This window comes from Dermacentor variabilis, chromosome 5, assembly GCF_050947875.1.
Source record: "Dermacentor variabilis isolate Ectoservices chromosome 5, ASM5094787v1, whole genome shotgun sequence".
Classification (NCBI taxonomy): Eukaryota; Metazoa; Arthropoda; class Arachnida; order Ixodida; family Ixodidae; genus Dermacentor; species Dermacentor variabilis.
The window spans coordinates 189,978,624-190,003,326 of NC_134572.1; the positions used below are offsets into that span (position 1 = coordinate 189,978,624).

A 24,703-nucleotide genomic window follows, 5' to 3' on the forward strand; every position below is an offset into this window, starting at 1 on the left:
GTTTCAGCAATAAATATAGAGACCATTTGGGATGAGTACAATAATGCATCATATATGAACTTGTCATAAAAGGGAACATACTGTTGCTGGCACGAGCAGCAGTTGTGACTGTTTAATTGTTCACCATACCATGCAATAAAACATTGTATAAAGGTGCTGATTTGTATTGACAAGCAGCCATTAGTCATAGTTAAACCGCATTAAGTATTGACTTAGATGGTTTGAGCAAATATATTAAGCTGCTTAATGAACACAGAAAGAATATACACTTGTTATTTTTGCCTCATATTGCTGCATCTACTTATGTGCAGCATACACCTGCAGCACCTTTGGGACTAATGACACAAAGGTCAAGGCCAGCCTGGCGACCATGCTTGCCAAGGAGTAGTGTAAATATTTAATCTGTTTCCATAATAGCACACGACATGAATTTAAGGAATTCATCTATTATATCGAGCAATAAAAACGGTGAATGCATTGCTGGTGCATTTGTTTTATTTTTCGCACTGCATGATTCAGCACTATATAAATTCTTTCTGTTTATGCAACATATATGAAAGTACAGCTGGTTCAGAAGCATTATTAATCTACTAACGGTAATGCATAAGTGCAGATGAAAAGGAACAGGTGCACATGTATAAATACATTCAAAACTTTTTGCTACCCCTGTAAACAAAAATGTAAACTAACTTGCAGATAGGCGCTATGGAGTTATGGCCTTATACACTCTTTGTAGACTTGTCTATAAGATGTCTGTGTATATAGAGTGCCTATAGATTTAAAAAAAAATCATATTTGTTAACAAATGTCTGCAGAATGTCATACAAAAAAAGTGTATCGGACTATAAAGTTCTGTTTTTGTAGACTGAAGTCTATAGAATGTCTATAGACTATCTATATACATTTGTATATAGACATTCCATAGACTTCAGTCTACAAAAGTAGAACTGTATATATAGTTCTACTTTTGTAGACTGAAGTGTATAAAATGTCTACGGACAAATCTCATCTGTAGACATTCTATAGACTTCAGTCTACAAAAGTAGAACTGTAAGCCTATACTCTTGTCCATAGACAGTCTATAGACTCAGACTTCTTATAGACTAGTCTATAAAAAGTGTATGGCCATAAGTCTCTAGACTGTCTATAGGCAGTGTATAGACAGTCTATAGACTCAGACTTTTTATAGACTAGTCTATAAAAAGTGTATGGCCATAAGTCTATAGACCGTCTATAGACAGTCTATAGACTCAGGCTTGTTATAGACTAGTCTATAAAAAGTGTATGGCCACAAGTCTATAGACAGTCTATAGACAATCTATAGACTCAGACTTTTTATAGACTAGTCTATAAAAAGTATGGCCATAAGTCTATAGACTGTGTATAGGCAGTCTATAGACTCAGACTTTTTATAGACTAGTCTATAAAAAGTGTATGGCCATAAGTCTATAGACTGTCTATAGACTAGTCTAAAGAAATGTCTATAGACAGTCTATAGACTCAGACTTTTTATAGACTAGTCTATAAAAAGTGTATGGCCATACGTCTAAAGAAATGTCTATAGACAGTCTATAGACTCAGACTTTTTATAGACTAGTCTATAAAAAGTGTATGGCCATACGTCTATAGACTGTCTATAGACTAGTCTAAAGAAATGTCTATAGACAGTCTATAGACTTCATAGACAAATGTCTATAGACTGTCTATGGACTTTCTATAAAAATTTTTGTAAGGGAATAAGGGTGCTCAGTATATGTTGTGTCATCATAACCTTTCACCAACGTTGGCCCTAAACTTCAACCGGCGCTACTATGGCTCGATAGGGATCGTCCCCCAAGACATTGTTGCAAGAAAATAAACTATGGTCGAGTTTTTACAGCGAAGCTGTCTATGGCTAGAATCCGGGATTTTATGGCGTCCACGCGGAAGAAATCTCCTCTAAAAGCTCTCCCCAAAAAATTAAGAGTGAAAGAATCAGCAACAAAAGCAAACGCATATGGCCGCTCGCGTCGGAGCTCAGTATAACGGCTACCTGTGTCTAAAACGGCGCTCTGTCGCAGCTGTGTCTGTGAATGTAGGACCTGGTGCGTGACCTAGTGTGCACCTGATAAAGCGACCAAGGGGAATTTTCGGGACCATTTAGCTGCACCCTTGTTATGCAAAGGCCACGCGTGATGCGTACACCTGAAGAGCAGCGTATCTACGAGGAGCGACAGCGAGAGCAGCGGCGTTAGAGAGACCGTCGACGTCGAGCATGCCTGCGATGTGCTACGTAAGGGAAAAGGAAGAGCCGACGACGCATATCGCGAAGCCGAGAGATCTACCAAGAGACGTCGACGCCACGAAGGCACGGCGCCGGGATTTGACGGCGCCTACACAAGGTTCCAAAGATACTTTCTCGATCACAACTTCGGATCAAGCTGCCGAGTGTGTAGCCGCCTATGGTTCGATAGCGACGCCTCGAAATCAACAGCATACGGTTGGAAGAGTGACGGCAGAAGGCGGTGGATATGCAGACGCGGTGCTGAGAACGTTGTCGAGTTTCGAGTGTGCGGCACGTGTAAGGAGGCGCTAATAAAGGGTAACGTGCCTCGGTTCAGTGCAACGCGTGTACAGAGGCTCTGCTAAAGGGTGCAGTTGCGCAGGCGCTGTCGAATCCCGCCACCGTACCCTTGTGGCGGCGACGTCTCTTTGTGGCATTAGACAATTTTAGTTGAGCATCCGCGCTCACCCTCCCACGCAGCTCGTGAGGTTGTGCGTACGTATAGAAGTGCGCGCGCATGAAATGGCAATAGTTGGCCGTACGCAAAAGTTGAGAAGGGGATTGCTGACTTGCACGCCCAGGAGGCAGTAGTGTAATGCCCCTAAATAAAATAAAGGCAGCGCCATCTCTTCTATGCTCCTGCGCCTGCGTTGGCTCTCCCTACGCGGTGCAGAACTAGCAGACGCTCTTCGCGTCTTCCGCACGTCTGTCTTCAACACTAAGCGCCAACCGCGCAAACGCGCCAGTGCCACTGCTCGCACATTCGTCGTCGTCGTCTCCTTCCACAGCTGGCTCCGTTGCCGCTAATCAGTTCAGCGTAGAATTTCGTTTCTCTTCTGTCGTCGTAATGGGAGGCCGCCTTTACGGGGTATGAGACATTGCTTAACGGGTTATGAGCCATCCATTTTCTTACATGACGAAGCATTTAATAACAGGCGATACGCGAATGTGTGTGCGCACCTACATTGCTATGACGACCACAGATTAAAACAATAAATACGTTCGTACCTTTGTTCAGTATCCTGGGTCACCTCGGTGTCGTGCGCTGAACAGTTTCGGCGGTCATCGACCTTCAAAAAGTAGAATGGTTCATGAACTTTTTTTATCAGCGCACGTTGTCAGCGATGTTCGTTTCTTTATCGCAGCCTCGTTGCAGCCTCGTTGGCGCACAGTGGCCGAAAAGTGAGGAATATGATGGCTTCCGAAATTCGGGCTTTAATATGGGTGGATGTCTGTCGGCCACTCCTGCTTCGGAAAAGGGAATGTGCCTTGCACCCTCCATATCGACGCGCTCGGGAACAACTGCGCCGCATCTCGCGATTTTCCCGCTCTGGCCACTAATAACTTGTGACTTGTTCTGATGGGACGATAGCTGTGTCACTTGCTAGCTTCCGCGGTGCTGCTTACGCTGGGCAGCGGCACAGGCCTCGCGTGCTTGCTATCTCTGACGTTATATCGCTGTTCGAGCGAAGCTGTGATTGATAAAATACTGCACATTTATCGACTTGTATTTGTTAATATGCAATAAAGGTACCGCTGGATTCAGCATACATATTTCACTGTTGTGTTATGATCGATTTCGGTGGAAGCAGGATCAATCGTGTTGTCTCCTTTTTTTTTTTTGAGCGGAGCTGTTATACGCCAGATTCTGGCGGTTTGTGTGCATAGTCAATAAAGATGGCGGCCACACCAGAGCTAAAAGAGCTAAAGCATAAAGCAAAAGCGTATCGCTGGGTACGCTCCAGCTGCGTTTAACCGCGAGAAGTGTCAAAACGTATTGTGATCAATAATTATTGTAAAAAAAAATTAAAACCAGAATAGATACCGTTTAGTATGAATTGCGGCTTGACGTCACGGGCTCTATAGGCAAACCACTTAATCTTACCTCAGTCCCCTTTCACCCGTGCAATGAGTCGGCCACGTATGGTGAGGACTGCGGAAGAACAGGGCGCCTACGAGAAACACCGTTCTGAAAAGAAGCGAGAATGTGCGCAGCCACGGCGGGTGGCACGTAGTATACGGCCGCAAACGCCGAGCGTATGCACCTTTGGTTGGATCACCTCTACCGGCTCCACTCCCATCGTAATTGTAGGTGATTTCAACATAGACACGCCTCAGCCGGACATAAGTGGTTCGTGGAGTTTCTCTTGGAAAGGTTTTCGGCATTCAATGTTACACAAACATCAGTGTGTCCACGACGTGTCATCGGTCGTATTACACCTCACATTGGCCCAGAACCTTCCGGCGTCGCCAAAGAGTCACTTTGGTATATATAGCGATTATAACGTATATAATATCGATCATAAAGCGATAGTCACCGCGGTGACCAAATGATAAATAAAAAAATCATTTAGCATTCCATTCATATAAAAAAAAATAAAAGAGAAAACGAAATAAGCTGTTGTATGTGTCTTTTATTTTCAATCAACATGTTTGTTGTGAACGTGTTTATCGTCCGTCGTAATATATTTAGCCCTTGTCTGTGTCTTTTATTCTGTTGTCAATGTTTCACTTTTTGCGCCTAAAGCCATTTCTAAAAGTCATGCACCAACTAGCCCGGCAGCAGACGTTACTAAATTATCACCATATATACAGATCGGCTGATTATCCGCCTTCACCAAGTGGAATGGTTCTGAATTTGTTTATTTATCACTATTCAGTCACAGCATGTACATCACAGCAGTCACAGCAGTCAATACATGCTATAGCTAACAGTAAAACTAGGACAGTTACCTCGAATAATTGAAAAAGCTTGCGTTTAATATGGGATATCTAGAAACCTAGGTCTTTCAGAGATGGCACTTTTTGGTCGTCTGTAAAATACTATTTTGAATTTTTCTAGGAATTGAAATTACGAAACCATAGTATTGCATGAATGAAAGTACGTTGGACTGCGTCTCCTTCGTTGACAAATGGCTGTGAGGAGGACAATAATTACACTTGAGAAATATATGTCTGCGCGGCGATATTCTCCTACATGCGTATATCTCCCATAAATTATGAAATTCCTTTATATCTTGCAAAAATTTGTCTAGTTCCCTGATATTTTGGCAAAGTACTAAGCCTAGAAAGGCGAATTCACTGCATTAAAGATAAAGGAATGGCCCATTTGTGCAGTAAAATTGGAGGCAGTCTAGAACGCATAGCACGAGGCGGTCGATGAAGCATCGGTATAAACCAACCAGCTGCGATTCGCCTCAACGTTGGTGGCGACATCCCGTGTCGATATGGCGAACTGTGCATCGAGACTAGCCAAAAGGCAGTATCAAGAGCGCGCGGATTTTGAAGAGAAAAAGAAAAGTATCCTTCGTTCTCGAGGTTTCAGTACATCAACGAGCGTAGAATCGCACTTCGCATTCCCGACGGCAACATCACGACACAACCGCGTACCAGTGGGATGGTTCTGGTCACATATACGACGAGCTACGAGGAGGTGAAGCCATGCTAAAAATAAACATTGCCCTTTTGTTGACCTTAGACATGTGCGTAACGCGAAGTTTCGTTGAACTTCGGGATGGCTAGGCAGCGGTCGTCGTCACGAACTTTTTCACTGAGTTGTGGATAGCGCAGCATAACACGTACACAATAAGAAACGAAGACGAAGACAATTACCAGATGACCTACCAACAAGCCTAGATCGACCACTTTCTTCGATTGACCTATGATCATGAATCTCTTTCTTTTTTCTTTTTTTTTTTTTGCGGTAGTCCCATCGCCTACGCCAAGCCCTCAACGGACGTTGTCGAGTGGGTTCGGTCTGAACAATTATGCACTGACCACGGTGTGCTCAGCAACATTGATGTACGCCGCGCTTCTCGAAGACCGAAAGAGAGCACTGCAGTAACCCTTGGACATATATATTACAGGCGTACTTCGCTCGCTCTAATAAGGTGAGCGAAACGCCAATGACGCTGCACTGAGTAACGTCCCACGACGCAGGCCATGTAAAGCAATGACCCTGTCGTGCCTTGCCGAAAGAATGTGAGCCAATTCAAGCCCAAGTCAAGGAGACGCTGAAAATTAAAAGTTAAATTATGGGGTTTTACGTGCCAAAACGACTTTCTGATTATGAGGCACGCCGTAGTGGAGGACTCCGGAAATTTCGACCACCTGGGGTTCTTTAACGCGCGCCTAAATCTAAGCACACCAGTGTTTTCCCATTTCGCCCCCATCGAAGTGCGTCCGCCGTGGCCGGGATTCGATCCCACGACTTCGTGCTCAGCAGCCCAACACCATAGCCACTGAGCAACCACGGCGGGTTCGGAGACGCCAGGCGATGACTTCATTCAGCCTTCGCACAGTGGGTGGTCGTCGCCGGTAATTCGGTCAAGAACTAAGCCAGAACGCTTTGTTTCTTTATCCATTATAGGAGGGTCAACGACATCATAAAGGAAGTTTACTCGCCACAAGTTATCGATGACTGTTTGGCCAAGTTGCAGTGAGCTAAGTATTTGTTGTCTCTAGAGGCAAAAAAAATCGGCTATTAGCAAATTGAAATAGACGAACGAGACAGACAGAATATAATAATAATAAACAAAACCTTATTTCACTCTCCAGCTGGCTTTCATGAATTCACAGTATTTCCTTTCAGCCTCTGCTTTTCACTGGCAACCATTCAGCCAATAATCGACACTGTTATCAATGATCTGAAGTGGAAAAGCTGCCTTGACTACCTAGAAGATGTGGTTGTTTTTTGGGCGATATTTGACGAACACCTGAAGCCACGGCGGTAAGTCCTCGAAGTCACCCGATCGGCTAACGTCACCCCTAGAAGTGTCATTTAGGCTACAAGCCTAGTGCCTAGGCACTTCCAATTAAACGGATGTGCCTAGTACAACATCGACACAATGTCTGGAGTTCATATATACAGACGCCAGCAACACCGGGTCTCGGCGCACTACTTAAACAACCGCAACCAGGCATTGAAACAGTCTTCGCCTACGCCAGTTGCACTTTTTCGCATCCTGAGCTGAAATACACATCCTCAGAAAAGGAATGCCTCGCAATCGATCTGTCCAATCACTAAATTTATGCCATAACAGTATGTTGCAACAGAACTGCTTGTTGGCCTAGTTGGTGCTAGCTAAAAGATATGTTTTTTGCCGCAATTGAACACTCACAAAAGGAAGACACTTAACGCCCGTGTTGTCGCCCGTGTGGAAGACACTCAACGCCCGTGTTGTCTTTATGTGTCTTCCTTTTGTGAGTGTTCAATTGAGGCAAAAAACATGTCTTTTAGCATAACTGCATGGCTGCGGCTTTACGGTATATTACAGATCATCACTCATTTTACCGGTTGGCCAAACTGAGGGATCCTTTGAGACGACTGGTGCGGCGAAGCGTCCGACTTCAGGAGTACATGAACATTGCGTACAAGTCGCACCGAGCACAGGAAGAAGCTGATACGCTGTCGCATGCACCCGTCCACACCGCAGATGAAGGCAATCAGTAGCGTACAGCGGTTACCTCGGAGCCGCAAGCGTGTCAGGTGTGCTCACACGGCGGACAACCGATAATTGATTACGACATGTCATCACACATTTCGAGGGCCGCACCGCATGCATCTATACCCAAGCATCTTGCTCGTGGATTGTCATCTTTTTGCATAGAAAATGGCATCTTGTAAAAAAAAGGGAAAGAAGGAACTAACAGTAGCACGTACCTTTTCGTTTTCCGACAGGCCTGTATGACGAAATCCTGTTTGCTTGCCATGACGAGCCTTCGTCTGGCCATTTGGGATTCACCCGCACATAGCAATGTGCGCCAGTTATGCAACTGGCCGATGCTTGTGTTAAAAGCTACATGCAAGCCTGTCGTCAGTGCCAGCGTTGCAAACCACTACCGCTGGGGCGCGGTTATGTCCGTCGATCACCGTCACATGCATATTGACCGAATTAGCACAGATCTTACGGAATTCCAATGTCGGCATTCAGCCACATATAGTCAATTGCCACCAAACTATTTAACGCATCGTGCTGAAAGGAAGGCGCTGACACAAGGCACAGCTTCAGAGGCCTGCACAATACTGCATTACGGCAAGGTCCCCCTTCGTACAGTCCAAAGTTCGACGAAAACTCGTCAGGCGAGGGTGATACACTGTCCAATAAACTGGCACTCGCCTAAGGTTCAAAAGGAATAAAACATAAAATGACATTTCGACACCGCTACTGGTCCTTTCGTATGTCATCACAAACCATGAGACGGCGTTTACGGCACAAGTAAGTACAAGACGCCTTCACGCTGGGTTGCACTGCACGACTCATCATAAAACGAATGCCTGCCACATTTAGGTCAATGGGCTCCCAACGCGACTAAACATAAGAACGGCAGACATGATCGCCGTGTGCGTGGATGCGGAACACAATACCTGGGGTGAGGTATCGCCGTGACATTTCTGTATAGCACTCTAGGCTGGATTCCACACGCTTCACGACATTTTACCCTCATAACAGTCGGGAAAAGAGGACAATGTTGAAGCACTGCTTCCGCGTGACAACGCCTACAGGCGCACCCCAAACACTCACAATTTCTTGCAGCATGCTGAGGAAGCACGTAAACTGGCCCGCTTAAACATCAGAAAACATAAGTGTACCAATGCACGACGTCAGATGCATACATCATCGTGAAATTGTATACAAGCCTGGCGAACAAATTTCTGTCTGTAATTTCCGTTCACTGCGAAGGTCTCTCCTGGAATCTTCTTAGTCTGGCCTTCAGAATATACCAGCTTGTGCGATGCGCGAGTGATGTGAATTACGAGGTACTCCTTGGCGGGGCCTAAGACTCGACAGTTCAAATCAGAGATAGCCCACATTATTGGTCTGACGCCTTGCTTCACACCATGATGGCGTTGCTTTTTGCGATATTTGACGTTACGTCCTATGTCACACTAAGCACTGTGGGTGTCAAATTTCGTACAGCCGTTTTTCCTTCCGAGGACTTCTTCCGTTTGTGTTCCTATGTCTTTCATTCGTGCTTTCGAATTGTGTATTTCTATGAGCGTCCAGCCTATGCTCTGTTTCGCAGGGATAATGCAACCTGCTGTTGTAGCCCGCCATAAATAGGAAGTAGACGACCGGACTGAGCGGTAGCCGAGAAGCCCAGCGTGTGTACTTTACCTAACATGGTACGGTTAAAGGCGAACTGCCACACGACAGTATTGTTGCAGAGATAAACTTCGAATCAATTCTTTATTCTTGGTGCAGCCATGCCTTTTTACCACATTAACTGGCACATTTCAGCTGTAAAACGCTTCGTGAGAAAGCTGTTTGCACGAGCTGATGTTATCTGACTACGGTATTTCCACTTCCATGGACATAAGTATCACCCTTATCAGTCTTTTTATAGGATTATCATTACGTCAGCGCACATCATATGCTAACATATCAACTGCAAAATGTGGTTTGTGTGAACTACCATGTCCGGTTTGCAGTAAATGTCAAAGACGAACGCCAATATTGAAGTTTCCGTCCGTGTTCGAGTTAGTCATTGAGCACCAGCAAAGTGGAGCAGTTTGCTCGGAGTTATGCAGCTGCTGTCCTTGCCTCGGAGAGCTGCACCCATAAAGCGGATCAGGGAGGCTACGTTTCGCGAACCTCTAAGCCCGCATTGTGAGAGCGCTTCGATAACATTTATACTAGCTCAGGGGTTAGCTCATCCGATTGACCGACAAAATGTTGGCAGAAAAGGTGTTCATAGTTCATAATAATGTTTTTTTAAGGGCAACTCCATTGAAAATGTGCGGTGAGAAATTGTCGGCTAGCTTGAACTAATCAGGTGTAACTGTAACTGCTGCCGTCTAGCATTTTGCTTAAGTCGAATTTATTTTTTAGGTTGCTCATGCCTGTAATAATCTTGGCCCCAAGAGGTGGAAGTTAAAAACAGTTTGTGACCCGCTTTTAGGAGTTCCCGCACCACCTCGTACAGACGTCATGGATTTTGGTAGCGTCAACACAGTCTAGGTTGCCGTTACAAAATACGTTGAATTCTAAACGAACGCCAGCACAACCTAGCAAGTTTCGACCTTCCTTGCGCTTCCGATCGAGAGGGTAAGTTTACGACCATACATAGTACACATAGACCAGACATGGTCTCGGTATACCGGCCCATACAGAGTTCGACGTGCCGTGACACCAGTTACGTATGAAATCGCCCCAGTCAACGCCACTGCCTCATCTGCCCCACATTCCTCTGACGCTATGCATGTCAGAGGGCTGAAACCCTATTACTTCGCCGTTCGCGCCGATAGTTAGACGCACCGGGAGGGTGCTTCTGCTACCGGGGATGATGCTTGATTGAAAGAGGTTGTCAGGTAAAACATGGCAAACCGTTCGTCAAGTGTTCCGCAGGAGTGGTCTATGCTATTCCATTGAAATGTGAAAGGCTTTATGTCGGCTAAACCGGCCGCTGCATCAATGACCGCTCGGAGGGCCATGCCCGAAATTTGAGTGATTTAAAGGACGAGTAGGCACATTCGGTCGCGGACGGAACTAACTGCAGAGGATGCGAAGCTCGGTTGGGAGAGACAAAGATTCTCGATAAGAGTACCGACAAGACGGCGCGTGTCAGTTTGGAAGCGTTCCATATAAACAAATATTTCAGCAAGTGAGTAAGCACCCCCTCAGTACCCCTACTTCTTGCAGAGCTTGAATTTTTAGAAGCGACCGAATACTGAAGTGGTTGTCGTTTAGTATCTCTTGCCTTTTTCTGTTCTTTTTTTCTGTTTCTGTTGATTGCCTGCATGTCCGTTCATCGATGCGCGGTGTCATTTTTCCCGATTGTATCGCTCCCTTCCACTTCACCTCTGGCTTTCGCCTTATTTAAAGTGTGCGTCTTCAGTCAATAAAATTTAGTTGAGAGTCAGCGCTGGTACCTCGTCCTTGTTCCTTTGTGGCTGCATGTGTTCGCGTTGGTATATTTGTCTGATCAACTATGGAACAACTCGCCCAGAAAAAGCTTTAATGGGAGAATGCTACACGCATACTGCGTGTTTATATTGAACGATGCGCGCAGGCGCCCCGACGAAGAACACGTACTGCTCCTGGGTGTCGAGCTGTCGGCTGAACTGGCCAGCGCTGCAGTTGCTTTTGTAAATATACATTGTAATAGACTTCAGTGTTGAGTCTCGTTCGTGCAACAATATGACGCACTTCCTGTTAGCATCGGGTAGCGTCAGTTGCAGTTGACATATTCGTTATAAAGTCTGTCTTCGTACTAAGAGGAAGTGCACACGCTATATTATGTGGGGATATTTTCCAGCTCGAAAACAGTCTAAACGCAAAAAAGAAATCGAAATTTATGACGTCACACTGATATACCATGTTGACATTCGGGCGCAATTAAAGAAAGGAAGGTTTACGCTTTGTTAACTGGACTATCATTGAGTCCTTTTTCGCCAGATGAAGATTAAAAGTTTGGGAAAGCAACGCTAAAAAATACAGCGACAGCGACAAATTGTGCACATGGCACGCGCTGGCTTACAAATAGTCTTTTTTGCCATCACCCGTACAGTTATATGTGCCACGGTCGCCTAACAACCAATTCATAACACGCTATGACAAGGCCAGTTCAGACAGCTTAATTAGCTGTATGACCACGAACCAACTCGCCCAACCCAAAGTTCTGCTCAGAATACCTGCCCCGTCTAAACTTGTTATGTGTAACTGCTTAGTGTCCCTTTAATGAAGACTAAGATACTCAATTACAACCTGAACTTTCTTCAAGTGGCCCCTCACCAGGCCCGCCCCATTGCAAATTTAATTACACTATGTCGCTGTCTAGGAATTCTTCTACCGAATAAATTTTCCAAGTGCGTTCATAATAGAGATGGAATAAATTTAAATATCACGCTGCCATCCTGCCAAGAGCTGAGCTTCATTGCCAGCAGGAGTTCTTCACCGCTATGCATGCTTTGACTAACATTCTTGGTCTGCTTTCTCTCATACCGGAGCCGAACGACCGAGTCATGAGACCCGCCTGCTTTTTTTTTCGCTTCTTTTCTGAAATTTGTAGAGTACTTCGAGTGGCTACCAGTCGCGGCATTGCATGTTCCACATTGGACAATTTTGCGAAGTCATGTGCCATAGTCAGTGACATTGCATAGTAGGTGTGTGTTAGGTAGAGGCATTTGTGCGTCTGACCTCGACTCCATGGCTCGAAGCAGGCTTCCTCGAAAGTGAGGGCACAGAGAGGTCTTTTTTTGCTTTTTGAAGTTTCGGCTGTTTTGACGCTCCACGCATGCGTTGCTTTAACATATTCCTGACAGGATCATAAACGCATGATGTACGCAATACGCTTGTCTTTTTGAAATGCAGAAACCTGGTGAGGGGCCACTTTATGAACGCAGATTTGCAAGCCATTGAATATTGGAGACATGGACAAGATTTGTTCACTTGAGAAATCCTAAATGGCGCTTCATAGTGCTCCTTCACCAACTTGGTCTATTAGTTTGGTGCGTGCGTGCGTCCGTGCGTGCGTCCGTGCGTGCGTGCGTGTGTGTGTGTGTGTATGTGTCTGTGAAGACACTTTCTCTTCCAATCGGAAAAATTTAACCAGCTCTTCAAAATATACCAATATTTATTTAATTTTTTAAATACCAAAGGAATATCTTATTTGCCGAAATCATTCAAATTCACTCAAGAAAAGAAAATCTGACAGAGCAGACTTCCTTGAGTAGTGTTGTTCCACTAGGCCCGCATTGTTAGATACATTCCGACCATTTAACCCACGCGACGCCGTTTCCAAAAGAAGACATTATTGTTTCTCGAAAAGCGCACGCTATATGCATAACCGAGCATGAAAACTGGCTGCCATGCAAAAGCAACCAGAGTGCTTGAGTTGCTGTGTTCAAATGTCAGAAATACTCAGCAAAAATCGTGTACTGACCCTTTCTTGACGAATCTCGCCGGTGGCGCAGAAGGGACGACAGTAGGTGCAGGCGTGCTGGTCGACAGCACCGAGCCCTTTTTTGTTGGGAGAGGCGGCGGCGGCAGTGGTTGCTGAGACTTCGAAGGTTGCACTTTCGCCTGGCTTGGAACTTTTACCTGTGTAGTACATGAATACGGCAATAAGAAACAAGTGTAATAATCGACGCAATGAATAAATTTTCAGTGTGCACATCAAACGGGACATTCGCTTAGCAGTATAGCAGGTCTCGGACGTGAAAGTTCAGTGTCACGGATTCAAGATCTCCCTTCATGTCATGTACATTCATGTGAGGCTACGACGTGAAACATTGGTCCTCTATTAAAATTTCTGATATCGCGAATTCCTTTTGCATTAGCTCTCCGGAAATATGTCCCATATCTGACTACAGCAAATATGTGCAACACGTACACGCTCTAGTCGAAAACGCTATAGCGTAGAAAAAACAGTCAAATCAGGCAGCAAGGCTGAAGCACCGATTCTGCGCTCCCGAGATCCCCTCAGTTCGTAGTTGCTAAGATATTATTCGTATTGTTGAAATGTGTACGTGTTACCGCGGGCGCAGGGCTGAAAAACTCATCAGAAGGGCAATGCATATATTGCATAAGGGCATAAGGGCAATGCAAATATTATATGCATAAGGGCATATATTACAATAGCGAACATATATAGTATAATATATAAGGCGAACTTGTGCCCACAAAGCAAGTGACACGCGAAGCACAACGATAGAGGTGAACACAGTCGGCGATCGTCGAAGCCTGATCAACGGGTGAAGCGCGTCGGCTTTTACATATCGGTCGTCCAAAGTTGCAGTGCAATCGCTGAGGTTCACATGGTTTCCAGAAGCTACTACACAATTCGTGTTGCGTATGCAATCTGATTATATAAGGTTGGGGGAGGACATACACGACAGACAGGATCAACGATAACATTCGCGTAAGTTCTAAATCCTGCACACGCGCCCCGCGCTAAGCAAGATGCAGTCCCCGAGAAAATAATAAGTACCCGTGTCATTAATATGCGAACACAAGGGCGTGCCGCGACATGTAGAAAAATATATTTAGAAATGCATATTGTTTCTTACTGCTCTAGTGACAGCCTTCGTCGACGGTGTGCAGCAAGACCTAACAGCATAACGAACCAAATGCCTGAGCAGAATGGGATATGCTTGCCTTTTTCCGTGTTTTACGGAAAACAGGGGACCCACTGTCATCGTGAAAATTCAGGAATGATGTTTCAGAAATAAAACCTTGTAAAGGCAGATCACACGTGACTTCCTTTCGACCTGTCTCCGTAATATCTTGCCTACCAAATGATACGAAGAACATCGTGCTCGTGATGCTAACATGGTGGCTGGAGCGTCACAGACTTTTTATGTCGCCATGACAGGTTTTGGCAGCGACTAAGTCCGTAAGACCGGATCGAGACTTGGTAAGCCGCGTATAACACCAGATGTCTTTGGACTTTCTATGACGGTCGTCTTTCTTGCTGTATCCAGAGTGTAGAACTGCGCTCCAGAGATCAATCATTTCTCGACTCCTGAACATGGAATTGACGGTCTAAGCAAGTGAAATTAGGGGCAACGTTTCGTGGCACAGAATAATTTGCCAAGGTGTGGGAAAAAGGACTGGCCTGTCACCCTTACTGTTCCATGTTACCTTGAATGGTCTGCAAGAGGCAGCGTGCAAGTCTGTCCGTTTCTTTATACACGCGATGACACGTGTATTTGGTTCAGCAATTACCAGCATCAACATCTGGCAGTAGTGGCTCAGAAGATAATCCCGGCCACACAGGCTGACCTGGCGACAGAGGGACTAGTAATAACAAGGGCCAAATTACGCCTTGTTCTCTTCCCTAGAACGCGCAGATAGGCAGCGAACTTGACAATCAGCATCGGAGGCTTAGCATTAGATGCACAGGCAGACAAGGCAAGTGCGTTTTCTTGGTGTCGCACTCAACTACAGCATGCAATGGCGGCTCGCCGTGAATGCCATTGTTTCATCACTTCCACAGCGTTTCAACGTGATTCGGAGAATCGTTGGAGCATATTGGGGAAGCCATCCGACATCAATGACGTAGATGCACACAGGCCTGGTAGTCACCCGAGTGCTTTGTCAGCCAACTCTAATCTCGCCATTCAAAACTCAGTACATCATCTTGGAATCACTACACGAAAAAGGTATCAAAATTGCTTCTGGCGTAGGACACAGCAGTGAATGAAAGTGCCTTCATGAATCCCGACCACTTTCTCTGCGCCTGCTCGATTCTCAAAGACTACCGATGCAGCTTCGCCACGTCAGCGAGTGAGATACTGGAATAACTCTGCGCCAATGCCCCCAAAAAGAAACAGAATCCCGTGCTTTCATTGCTTTCAGTACTTTCAGAGCGCTTGGTCTTAATGTTTCACAGAGAAGAGAGCTACCCCCGTTGTCACTTCAGTCTGCAGAATGTCATCTCAAGATTTCTGGCATTACCAATAAGCGCACTAAACCTGATGCACAGGCTAATGCCTTCGTGCTAGAGCAATTTGACAAGGCGTATTGACACTGCGAAGTATTCACGGCGGTACTGCTGACGCGACATGAGAGGCTAGAGCTTGAACTTTCGTGATAGCGCCCATGCAACCCTCATGTGCCGCCTGATTTGAGCGAGTTATTTCTACGGCGGTAAGGGAAACTATACTAATTGAATCTGCTTTGCATAAACATATACTTTGCCCAGTTCAAGTGGAAATGACATTGTCGGACTGAAAGCCAGCATTCCAGGTGTTGCAGCGGACATTTACCTACGATGTTCTTTACACACCAAGATGCTACGCAGTTTAGGATTTAACCTTGAGTTTCTGTGGCTTCTATTGCACATCGGCGTGTCTGGAAATGAAGACCCTGACGGTCTTGGGCGCTAATCGCTATCGTACAGACCGATAGTGAGAGTGCCTCAAAACATTCACCGACTATCAAAGATAACTTTCGTGAACCACTTTGACTTCTTAGGGTCCACACTATACCAGCCATGGATCCCCAAGGGACTCAGCTGATCAGAGTCTTCCTTACTACACCGTATATGCACGCGGTCAGTGACAGCGCCAGCGTGGTGACACAAGATGGGACTGTCGCCCACACCACCGTATTCGTTCTGCCATGCTTGTGGTGACATAGAACATTACTTGCTAGAATTCCCATGCAGAATTTAGGGAAGAGCGCAGGACTGTCGCCCACACCAACGTAATTCGTTATGCCATGCTTGTGGTGACATAAAACATCACTTGCTAGAATGCCCATGCAGAATTGAGGGAAGAGCTGAAACGCAGACTGAAACACAGAGTACCTCCGTGCGCGATCGTGGAGGAATTCCAGTTTCCACAAAGACACTTTATTTTAAGAAGAGAGGTGTTTTACATCTGTCTGAAGATATTTTAGTAATATCCACCTACTCAACGAGAGGTGTAGTTGAGGAAGTAGTTATAAACATCACGATTTGTTAAAAGAAGCAGATAGTATTGTGGTACCGTTCTACGTCTGCATGCTGCTATGAACTGTTTGCCCTTATGCATGTTTATCGCCGCACCTGAAAAGAAGATACCCGGGCGGAGAAATTGCACAGGCTGCCTACGAGAGCTTTCTTGTTCCCTGATCTTACAGCGTTCATTTTATGTACAGAAAAATGGCTAAGCCCTTTTCCTCATATTGGCAAATTTCCGCAATACAAAAGGCAAAGTATCATTCCTCAAAAACTTATGAAAGACTTGTGTAGTTTCGCCAGGGTTAGCGAATGAAGAAAATAAAATTTATCAGCTCTAAGGAATAGACAATTTCAAGATCCAGCAAACGCCGAACAGTACCGAGGCACAGTTGGCCTGGGAATTTTTTAGAAAAATTACTTTTCATTTGTTATCCGTGGAAAGAACCAAATAAAAATTAGACATCAATAACAATGGCATCTCATTTTTCACGGAACATCTTGCCATTGAAGCTTTCACGTGCTCTTGCGGAGCTTCAGCACAATCCGCGAGAGCTTGTACCCCAGGTTTTGTCGGAAATATTACCATTCCTTAGCATACCAATCTGTTACACTGGCACATCCTTTTAGAGCAAGCACATTTCATTTCGGTTCCAGTCACCTGCTGTCAGCGCAGCCTGCACTGGGCTGCTAATGTGATGACGGAACACCTCAAGACAAAGCCATAGCGAGCGAAGATTGGAGGTATACATTCCACAAGAGCAGGCTGAACTTTAGTGCACCTGTTCTTTTGTTCTTTGAGCCACTTACCCCGCCCTTAAAAAAGATCATTCACCCCTGAACATGCTGTAAATTCGGGTTTATAGCAAACCCGCACCATACGCTCTTTCAACAGATGGTCGAATGACGAGCGTATATGATCCTTCATCAGTCTGCCTTGCCGTGACACCTCACTAACAGCCGCGTCCCCAGGACCGCTCAGAACAAATACCTATCCTGGTTTCCCTGTGTTCAATAAACAATTGTGCAGAATGCCGTGTAGAATAACTTGTTAACCTGTTGTTTACTGAGAAATAGTTACCCTGAATACGTTGCCTGAAGGGACTGAACGTATCATATACAAAATACCTATCCTAGTTTCCCTGTGTTCAATAAACAATTGTGCAGAACGCCGCGTAGAATAACTTGTTAACCTGTTGTATACTGAGAAATAGTTACCCTGTATACGTTGCCTGAAGGGACTGAACGCATCATATACGTCTCTTGCTTCTTTTGCTTTTTAAAGCTCTAGCTAATTTCGCGCCTTTCAGAGGAAGACTGCGGAAGTAGGGCAATGCGATAAAACAGAGGCAACACTGAGTGACAACATATCTTATCCTTGGAAAAGAAATAGTTAAGAAATAGTTACGTTCAATGAATGCTACAACGAGAATTAAACTTAAAGCTGAAGCGCAAGCATACCATTGAGGGCGAGTAATAGATAAGTTTGTTTAATCTTAGCAGAAGTCCAGCTAGTGAGTGGATTTCTGCACGAAGACACTAAACCCGGCATGTGATGCAGCATTATGCAGCTCCTGTCGTCGAGGAAATGTTTGCTGGTCTAAAAGTGGGGGGGGGGGGGGCGCATCAGCACGTTGTCTTTGCAGAACGCGTACAACGACGTATTCTCCGACGAGGCATCACGCAAGCTGTGTCATTTACACTGACCGTGGGCTATTTTGGTATAAGAGACTTCCATTTTGTATAGCCTCTGCACCAGCTATTTTTCTAAATAAAATTGACGCAAAACTCGCTGGGCTACCAGACGCCCGAGCGTACTTTGACGACGTGCTGGCGGCAAAGCGTAGGAGTGACGGTGGAGAGGGAATAAAAGAAGTACTAGAATGGTTCAGAGACCATAGCGTTACGCTTAGAGCCGAGTAATGCAAGTTTCGACAACCTACAGTCCCGTAAGTTGGACATCGTATAGATCGAGAGGGCGTACACCCCTATGAAACGTAGATAATGTGATGCAAGCCACACGGCCAAGAAATGTCAGCTAGTTGCACTCGTGTTAGGCTTGGTCACGTCTTACAGATGGTTCTTGCAGTACATGGGTACTGTGCTCTCTCGCCCAATGGAAAAAAAGTGCGTTGGCAATGACTGCCGCCGTAGAAGATAGCATTAGAAAATGCTGAACAAGGCTTGAAAAATGCCCAGCTTTTTAATTATTTTGACCCTAAGAACGAACGGAAGCTAGAATGTAACGCGTCTCCATACGGTGAGGGTGTAGTTTTTTTTTCGCTCTGTGGGAAACCAGCATATACCTATTGGATTCAGCACAAGAACGCTGACGAAAGGCGAAGAAAACTACTCTCGGCTCGAGCGAAAAGCACACGCACCAATATATCTCGTCTACTTTCCGTGAGAACAGTCTACATCGGCATTTTACCCCAGTCACCGGCCTTCATCTCCTGCTGAGACAGCTGAGGCCTGATCGCCAGACGCCACCGATGGCTGCTGCTCGCATTCAACGGTGGGCACTGTTTATGAGTGAATATCAGTACAAGCTAAGAATCCTATAATGCCTGGGCTCGGCGGCTGTGCACCGACGCAGACCGCTAGTCCAGTTACCCTTGTCATGAAGGTGTTCCAGCGCGCATTCGGGCGCTTGTTGCTAGCAGCCCTAGTGACGGCTTCCCCGGAACCCCTTCTGCAATATCGTGCTTGGTCAAGTTATAGTGAAGCTAGAGTCTAGTCAAGTGAACATGACAGTACTGCCTGTCACCCATCCCTAATGCGCGCCTATGGATTTTCAGCTGCACCGCCCTTCAAGTCCTTGAATTTCATCGGGAGCAACAGACCTGCGTATTCAATGGCACCGCTGCAGAATATGGTGGTCCTCGACGAAGCGTGGCAGAACATGTCATCAAAATCAACATTCCGTTCAACTATAGAAGAGCAGGCAACACCTCTGGCGCTTTGTGGGCTCAGCGGCATTCCCCGGCATGAACTTATAGGGCTCAGTGTTATGATCAAGCAGAAATAACGAAAGAAGCTTGCCTGAACTCGATGAAACGAGGTTTTACTGAAATAAATGAGTAAAAAACGCGGTGATTTCTCTCCAAGTTTGACACAGACGGGCTATTTTTCGAGCGTGCACTGTAAAGCTATCGCATTCAAGCATCTAGGCGCCATAGTCACATCCCTAGCTTTATTCTGACGACACTGCACGCCGCGCCCATGCATGGAACAGCCGACTCAATATCGCGTGGGTAGGGCCGGCGGTGGTTGTTGTCGTCATTTCATGGTTTATGCGACAGATGGCTGAATTAGCGGCAAATACAATGCCACAGTAGCTTTTAGGTGTAGCTAAGTTACAATTTTAGATTGAGAAGGATCGAAAAAATAATTTATCGATTTTACGAACTTTCCTGTTTACCGAAATAATTGCAACGTGGTTTAACTTGGTTAAATCAAATTTCTTCTGCATAGCAACTGCCCTGCCGTAAAAAAATGTCTATTGTACAGTTAAGCCCAAATCAAACATATCATTGTCTGTAATATTTACGAACGCAAGCAGTTTTCTTCCAAACGTGACGCTTTTTTCAACCATATATTATCATCCAACAGTAATATAACGGTCATAACCGAAACTTGGCTAACAGAGGATATACCAGATGCAGAATTAATAGCTGACTTACCGAAATCCCTTATTTATCGAAAGGAGCAAAGGTGTGCGGGTGGGCGAGAGGAGGGTTGGTGTACTGATTGCTATGCACCAGTAGTTATCGTGCTCCCATAGCAAAAAACACCAGTTCTGAACTCGAAGTATTAGGGCTAATTATTCATGCTTCCCCTCCATATTATCCCTCTAGATGCTTGCTACCAGGTCTCCCAATAATCTTCCAGATTTCACATTTACACTTAATAAGAGTATGAATTACCTCACTAGCAGGGGCGTAGCCAGGGGGGGGGGTGCTTATAAGGCTTCAGCCCTCCCCCCCCCGCCCCGAAATTTTTTCGGGCTGTCCATGCACCGTCGACCAAAGCAACCCCATGCGCCGGAAGTCATTCTGCATTTTGTCTAGAATACATTTTTCACACTCGAAACGACATTTCATCGCGAACATAGCGAACTCGGGCTAGATTTCGCGGCCACGCCTATGCACCGGGAGCCACATAACGCAATCAGCCCCATCCGAGCACAAATTTTCAAGGGCGTTTTGATGGCGGGCGGGCTCGCCGCGGAATCGCGCGGAGGCCGCGGAATCCACGGAGCGCGTGGATTTCAATTTTGAAACTTTGTGGGCATAAAGTTCTCATAAAGTTTAGTTGCGAAACGTGCATTGACATTTCCAAAGTTGTGCTTCACAAATTCAACTGCGGAAGTTTGCGGGCTTAATGTTGTTATAAACATTTGACGCCAAAGGTTCATTGACTTCTCTAGAGTCTTAGATCGGAACATACAACGAGACAAGCCAAGTCAACACACTATCAGACAAGTTGACAAAACACGCAACGAAATCCGATGAGACGAAGCGTTGTGGTGGTTCACTTGTGCCGTCATGTCGCATAAAAAAATATCAAAATTTTTTTTTTCACCTACGCCAAAGCATCCATGTCAAGACACTAAACTCAGCCAGGATAACTACGTTCTTATTTATTTTTTCTACTTTGACTTTTATTCGTGAGGACAAATTGAGACCCTTAATTTTTTTTTTTATTCTCGCTACCCTACCCGCGGGCTGCCAGAGCCAGCCAGAGCGCATGCGGTTTTCTCGTGCCGCCCTGACCACCGCACGGCGCAATTTGGTGCGCGTTCGGTTTCCTGTGGCCGAGTGGATTTTCGCCTGGCAGAGTATTGGACGACTTCTGGCTAGCAGACAACAAAAAGAAACAATGGTCGCTCACTGCCATCACTGTGAAGACTCGACATATTGCACCGCGTTCGCTTGAGTGCAACCTCTCCGGAAAGTCTTGTCTTGCCGGTCTAGGATACCGAGCAGTATGTGTATGGTTCTCGTTGGACCAAGCGTTTCACGTTTTCTTCGACATTCATTGGGTAGCCACATTAGGTGCCCAAAGTAGGCATTGGATCGTGGCAAACATACTCTCCTATGCGTATTTTTTTTTTCATTTCGGTGCCCCCACAAAAGGAAAAAAAGAATACATTGTTGCGGCGCAGCGAATGGTCGCATGGTGACAGTGTGTTACTTCTTTTGCGGAAAGTAATCGGCCACGGCACGCTTAAGTTGCCGGATACTATTATTATATTATTGCGATAGCAATTATATGAACAATCTAGACGCATTCCTGCTGTCGCAGTCACCGTCATGTTTCGTATGAAGTCCAAGGGCGATAACGTCTTGACCGCGCGCCGCGTGCTGTATGTGCGAGTGAAAGAGTAGGGGGAGGGTGGACAGGTGAGTGGACGATGATGGCTCATTCTTGTGTGCGCAAAGGAGAAAAGCGGGGAGCAAGCGCGCCGCCATCCGTCGCGTGCGATACATCGGGGTGAGTGGACCGAATGGGGGCGGGATCTAGGATTCTGTGAATCTGCGATTGGGCAACATGTTTATTTGCCTTGTTTGACGCATTATATAGTCACTTTTTCTTAGATAGGTAGATTTACAGGAGACTTAAACGTATATTTAAATATCTCTTGCGAGATTTTGTGTATGCGTGCAGTGAACTTTCTTTCCAGTGACATTTTCCTGCCCTTTATCAAGAATTTCCGTATTCTATTGTATCTCCGCATTTCTAAGGAACGAGGGCGAGTGAAATGAAAGTGAGCCTACCCATCCCGCGTAATAATGTTTCGATTCATTATCTGCGAGGCATGCGCGTGGCACACAGGTATCTTTCATTTACAAAAGTGACACGCAGGTGTGAGGGTAAATGTTCTTTAATGGTCTCATACACTGGGTTGAACATGGTTGCATGACGTAATGGACACTTCAGAAGTTGAGCAGCGTGGTGCCGTGAGGTTTTTGACAGCTGAAGGTGCTTCCCAAACGTAAATTAGTCGCCGTATGGCTGCCGTGTGCGTTGAACATTGCAGTTCATTGGCCACTGTGAAGCGTTGGAGCAACGGTTGAAAGAACGACGTGAAAGTTGCAAAGACGATCCAAGACCGGGCCAAAGCCATCGTGCAATCACCCCCAACAAAATTACAAAGGTTAATGCGCTGATGAGACAAGAACGGAGGATAAGCATCGATGAACTGGCAGGGCGTGTGAACATCAGTCACGGTTCGGTTCACACCATAATTCATGAACATCTCGGTTATCGGCTCTTGTGTGCGCAATGGATACCCAAGATTTTGAGCGACCGCCAGAAGAAGGTGCTGCGCTGCCTTGACTCATCTGATCCGGTATCACAATGAGGGCGACGACTTCTTGTCTGCAATTGTGATCGGGGAAGAACCATGGTGCCACTGCTACGAGCCTGAAACACGACGGCAAAGCTTACAATGGAAACATTCGAATTCACCACCTCCAAAGAAAGCAAAGGCCGTTAATCCCGCCGGAAAAGTGTTGTTGACATTTTTTTCGACCGTCAGGTGCCATTACTGATAGAATTTGCTAAAGCCGGAGAAACTATCAATCGTTTCCGATATTGTGAAACGCCGAATCAGCTGCGTGTTGCAATCAAGAACAAACGACGTAAAAAATTGACGAATGGGGTCATCTTGGTCCACGACTTGGCTATGGTGTTGGGCTGCTGAGCACGAGGTCGCGGAATCGAGTCCCCGCCACGGCGGCCGCATTTCGATGGGGCGAAATGCGAAAACACCCGTGTACTTAGATTTAGGTGCACGTTAAAGAACCCCAGGTAGTCAAAATTTGCGGAGTCCTCCACTACGGCAAGCCTCATAATCAGAAAGTGGTTTTGGCACATAAAACCCAATAATTTAATATTTAATTGTGCCACGACAATGCCAGTCCCCACGTCGTTGATGTGGTTAAGACAAAACTGGCAAAGTTCAAGTGGGAAACGCTGCAACATCCGCCATACAGCCCAGACCTGTCGCCTTGCGACTGCCGCATTTTGGGACAAATGAAAAAAAAAACAGCTCAAGGGAACCAGATTCGTGTCGGACTATGACGTGAAAGAGTCAGTTACAGATATTTTGCAGCAGCAACCCAAGCAATTTTATGAGCCGGGAATCACGCGACACGTTAGTCAGTGGGACAAATGTCTAAACGCTCATGGAGACTACTTTTAAATAAAATACCCCGTTTGTCATTAATTCGCATTCGCTTACTTTCATTTGACTCGCCCTCGTATATTTTGCAGAACGGCTTTATATACGTGCTCTCTGTAGGGACAATAATTTCAGTGCAATTACTCACGATACACGACCGGCGAGAGCTGCTTCTACGTAACACATTGGAATAAATGACAGCATCACTGAGATTTTTCGCTGGCCGTTGCATAGGTACAAATATGTAAACAAGGTTCTTGAATGACAAAGTTTCACTACCATAATTGTCCTAAACTTGTTCATTTCATGGCTTTGACATTTTTCATATCAATGGCAGGCACTGTGCTTTGCTGGTTTAGAACTGATGTAGTTCTAAAGATCTTGTGATATTTTTTATTAAATAGACAAAAACATGGAATCATTGATATCAGTAATCTTGGGCACAATTTTTGCACATACAAGTATATTCTTTTATGAAAAAATACATATTTTACTTGTTTTGACAGTACGTAGCGTTCAAGAATTCGTTTGCAGCATCATTGGCCATGGAAATGCAATTATTATTCATGTATTCGATCCCTCGACAAATTGTTTAAGAGCAAGTTTAAGGTCGGGCCCAACTCCAACGCTGCCTATTCAAATACATGTAAAACGCAGAAACGCTTTTCTGAGATAAGCCCTGGATCGCTTTTAATGATAATTTGTTGGATTTGAGAGAGAAAGTGAAAATATAGTATCTGTTGCAAGCGGAATTTCGATTTAGGGCCTGAATTTTGTTTAAAATATTTTGAAAATTCGAAAGCACGAAAAAAATAGGAGCGCGACGTTTACAAACTAATAGCTCTGCACCAAGAACAGATATCGCG

General features: G+C 45.4%; 1 protein-coding gene across 1 annotated transcript in view; it reads right to left on the reverse strand.

Annotated features, from left to right (window-relative positions):
- The window catches only part of LOC142583408 (cell adhesion molecule Dscam1-like), a 680,687-nt gene that overhangs the window by 312,117 nt on the left and 343,867 nt on the right, over positions 1 to 24,703 (reverse strand). The window contains exon 36 of the mRNA XM_075693861.1: positions 13,148 to 13,305. Coding sequence (XP_075549976.1) covers positions 13,148 to 13,305 — 158 coding nt within the window. The remainder of the gene's footprint in view (positions 1 to 13,147; positions 13,306 to 24,703) is intronic.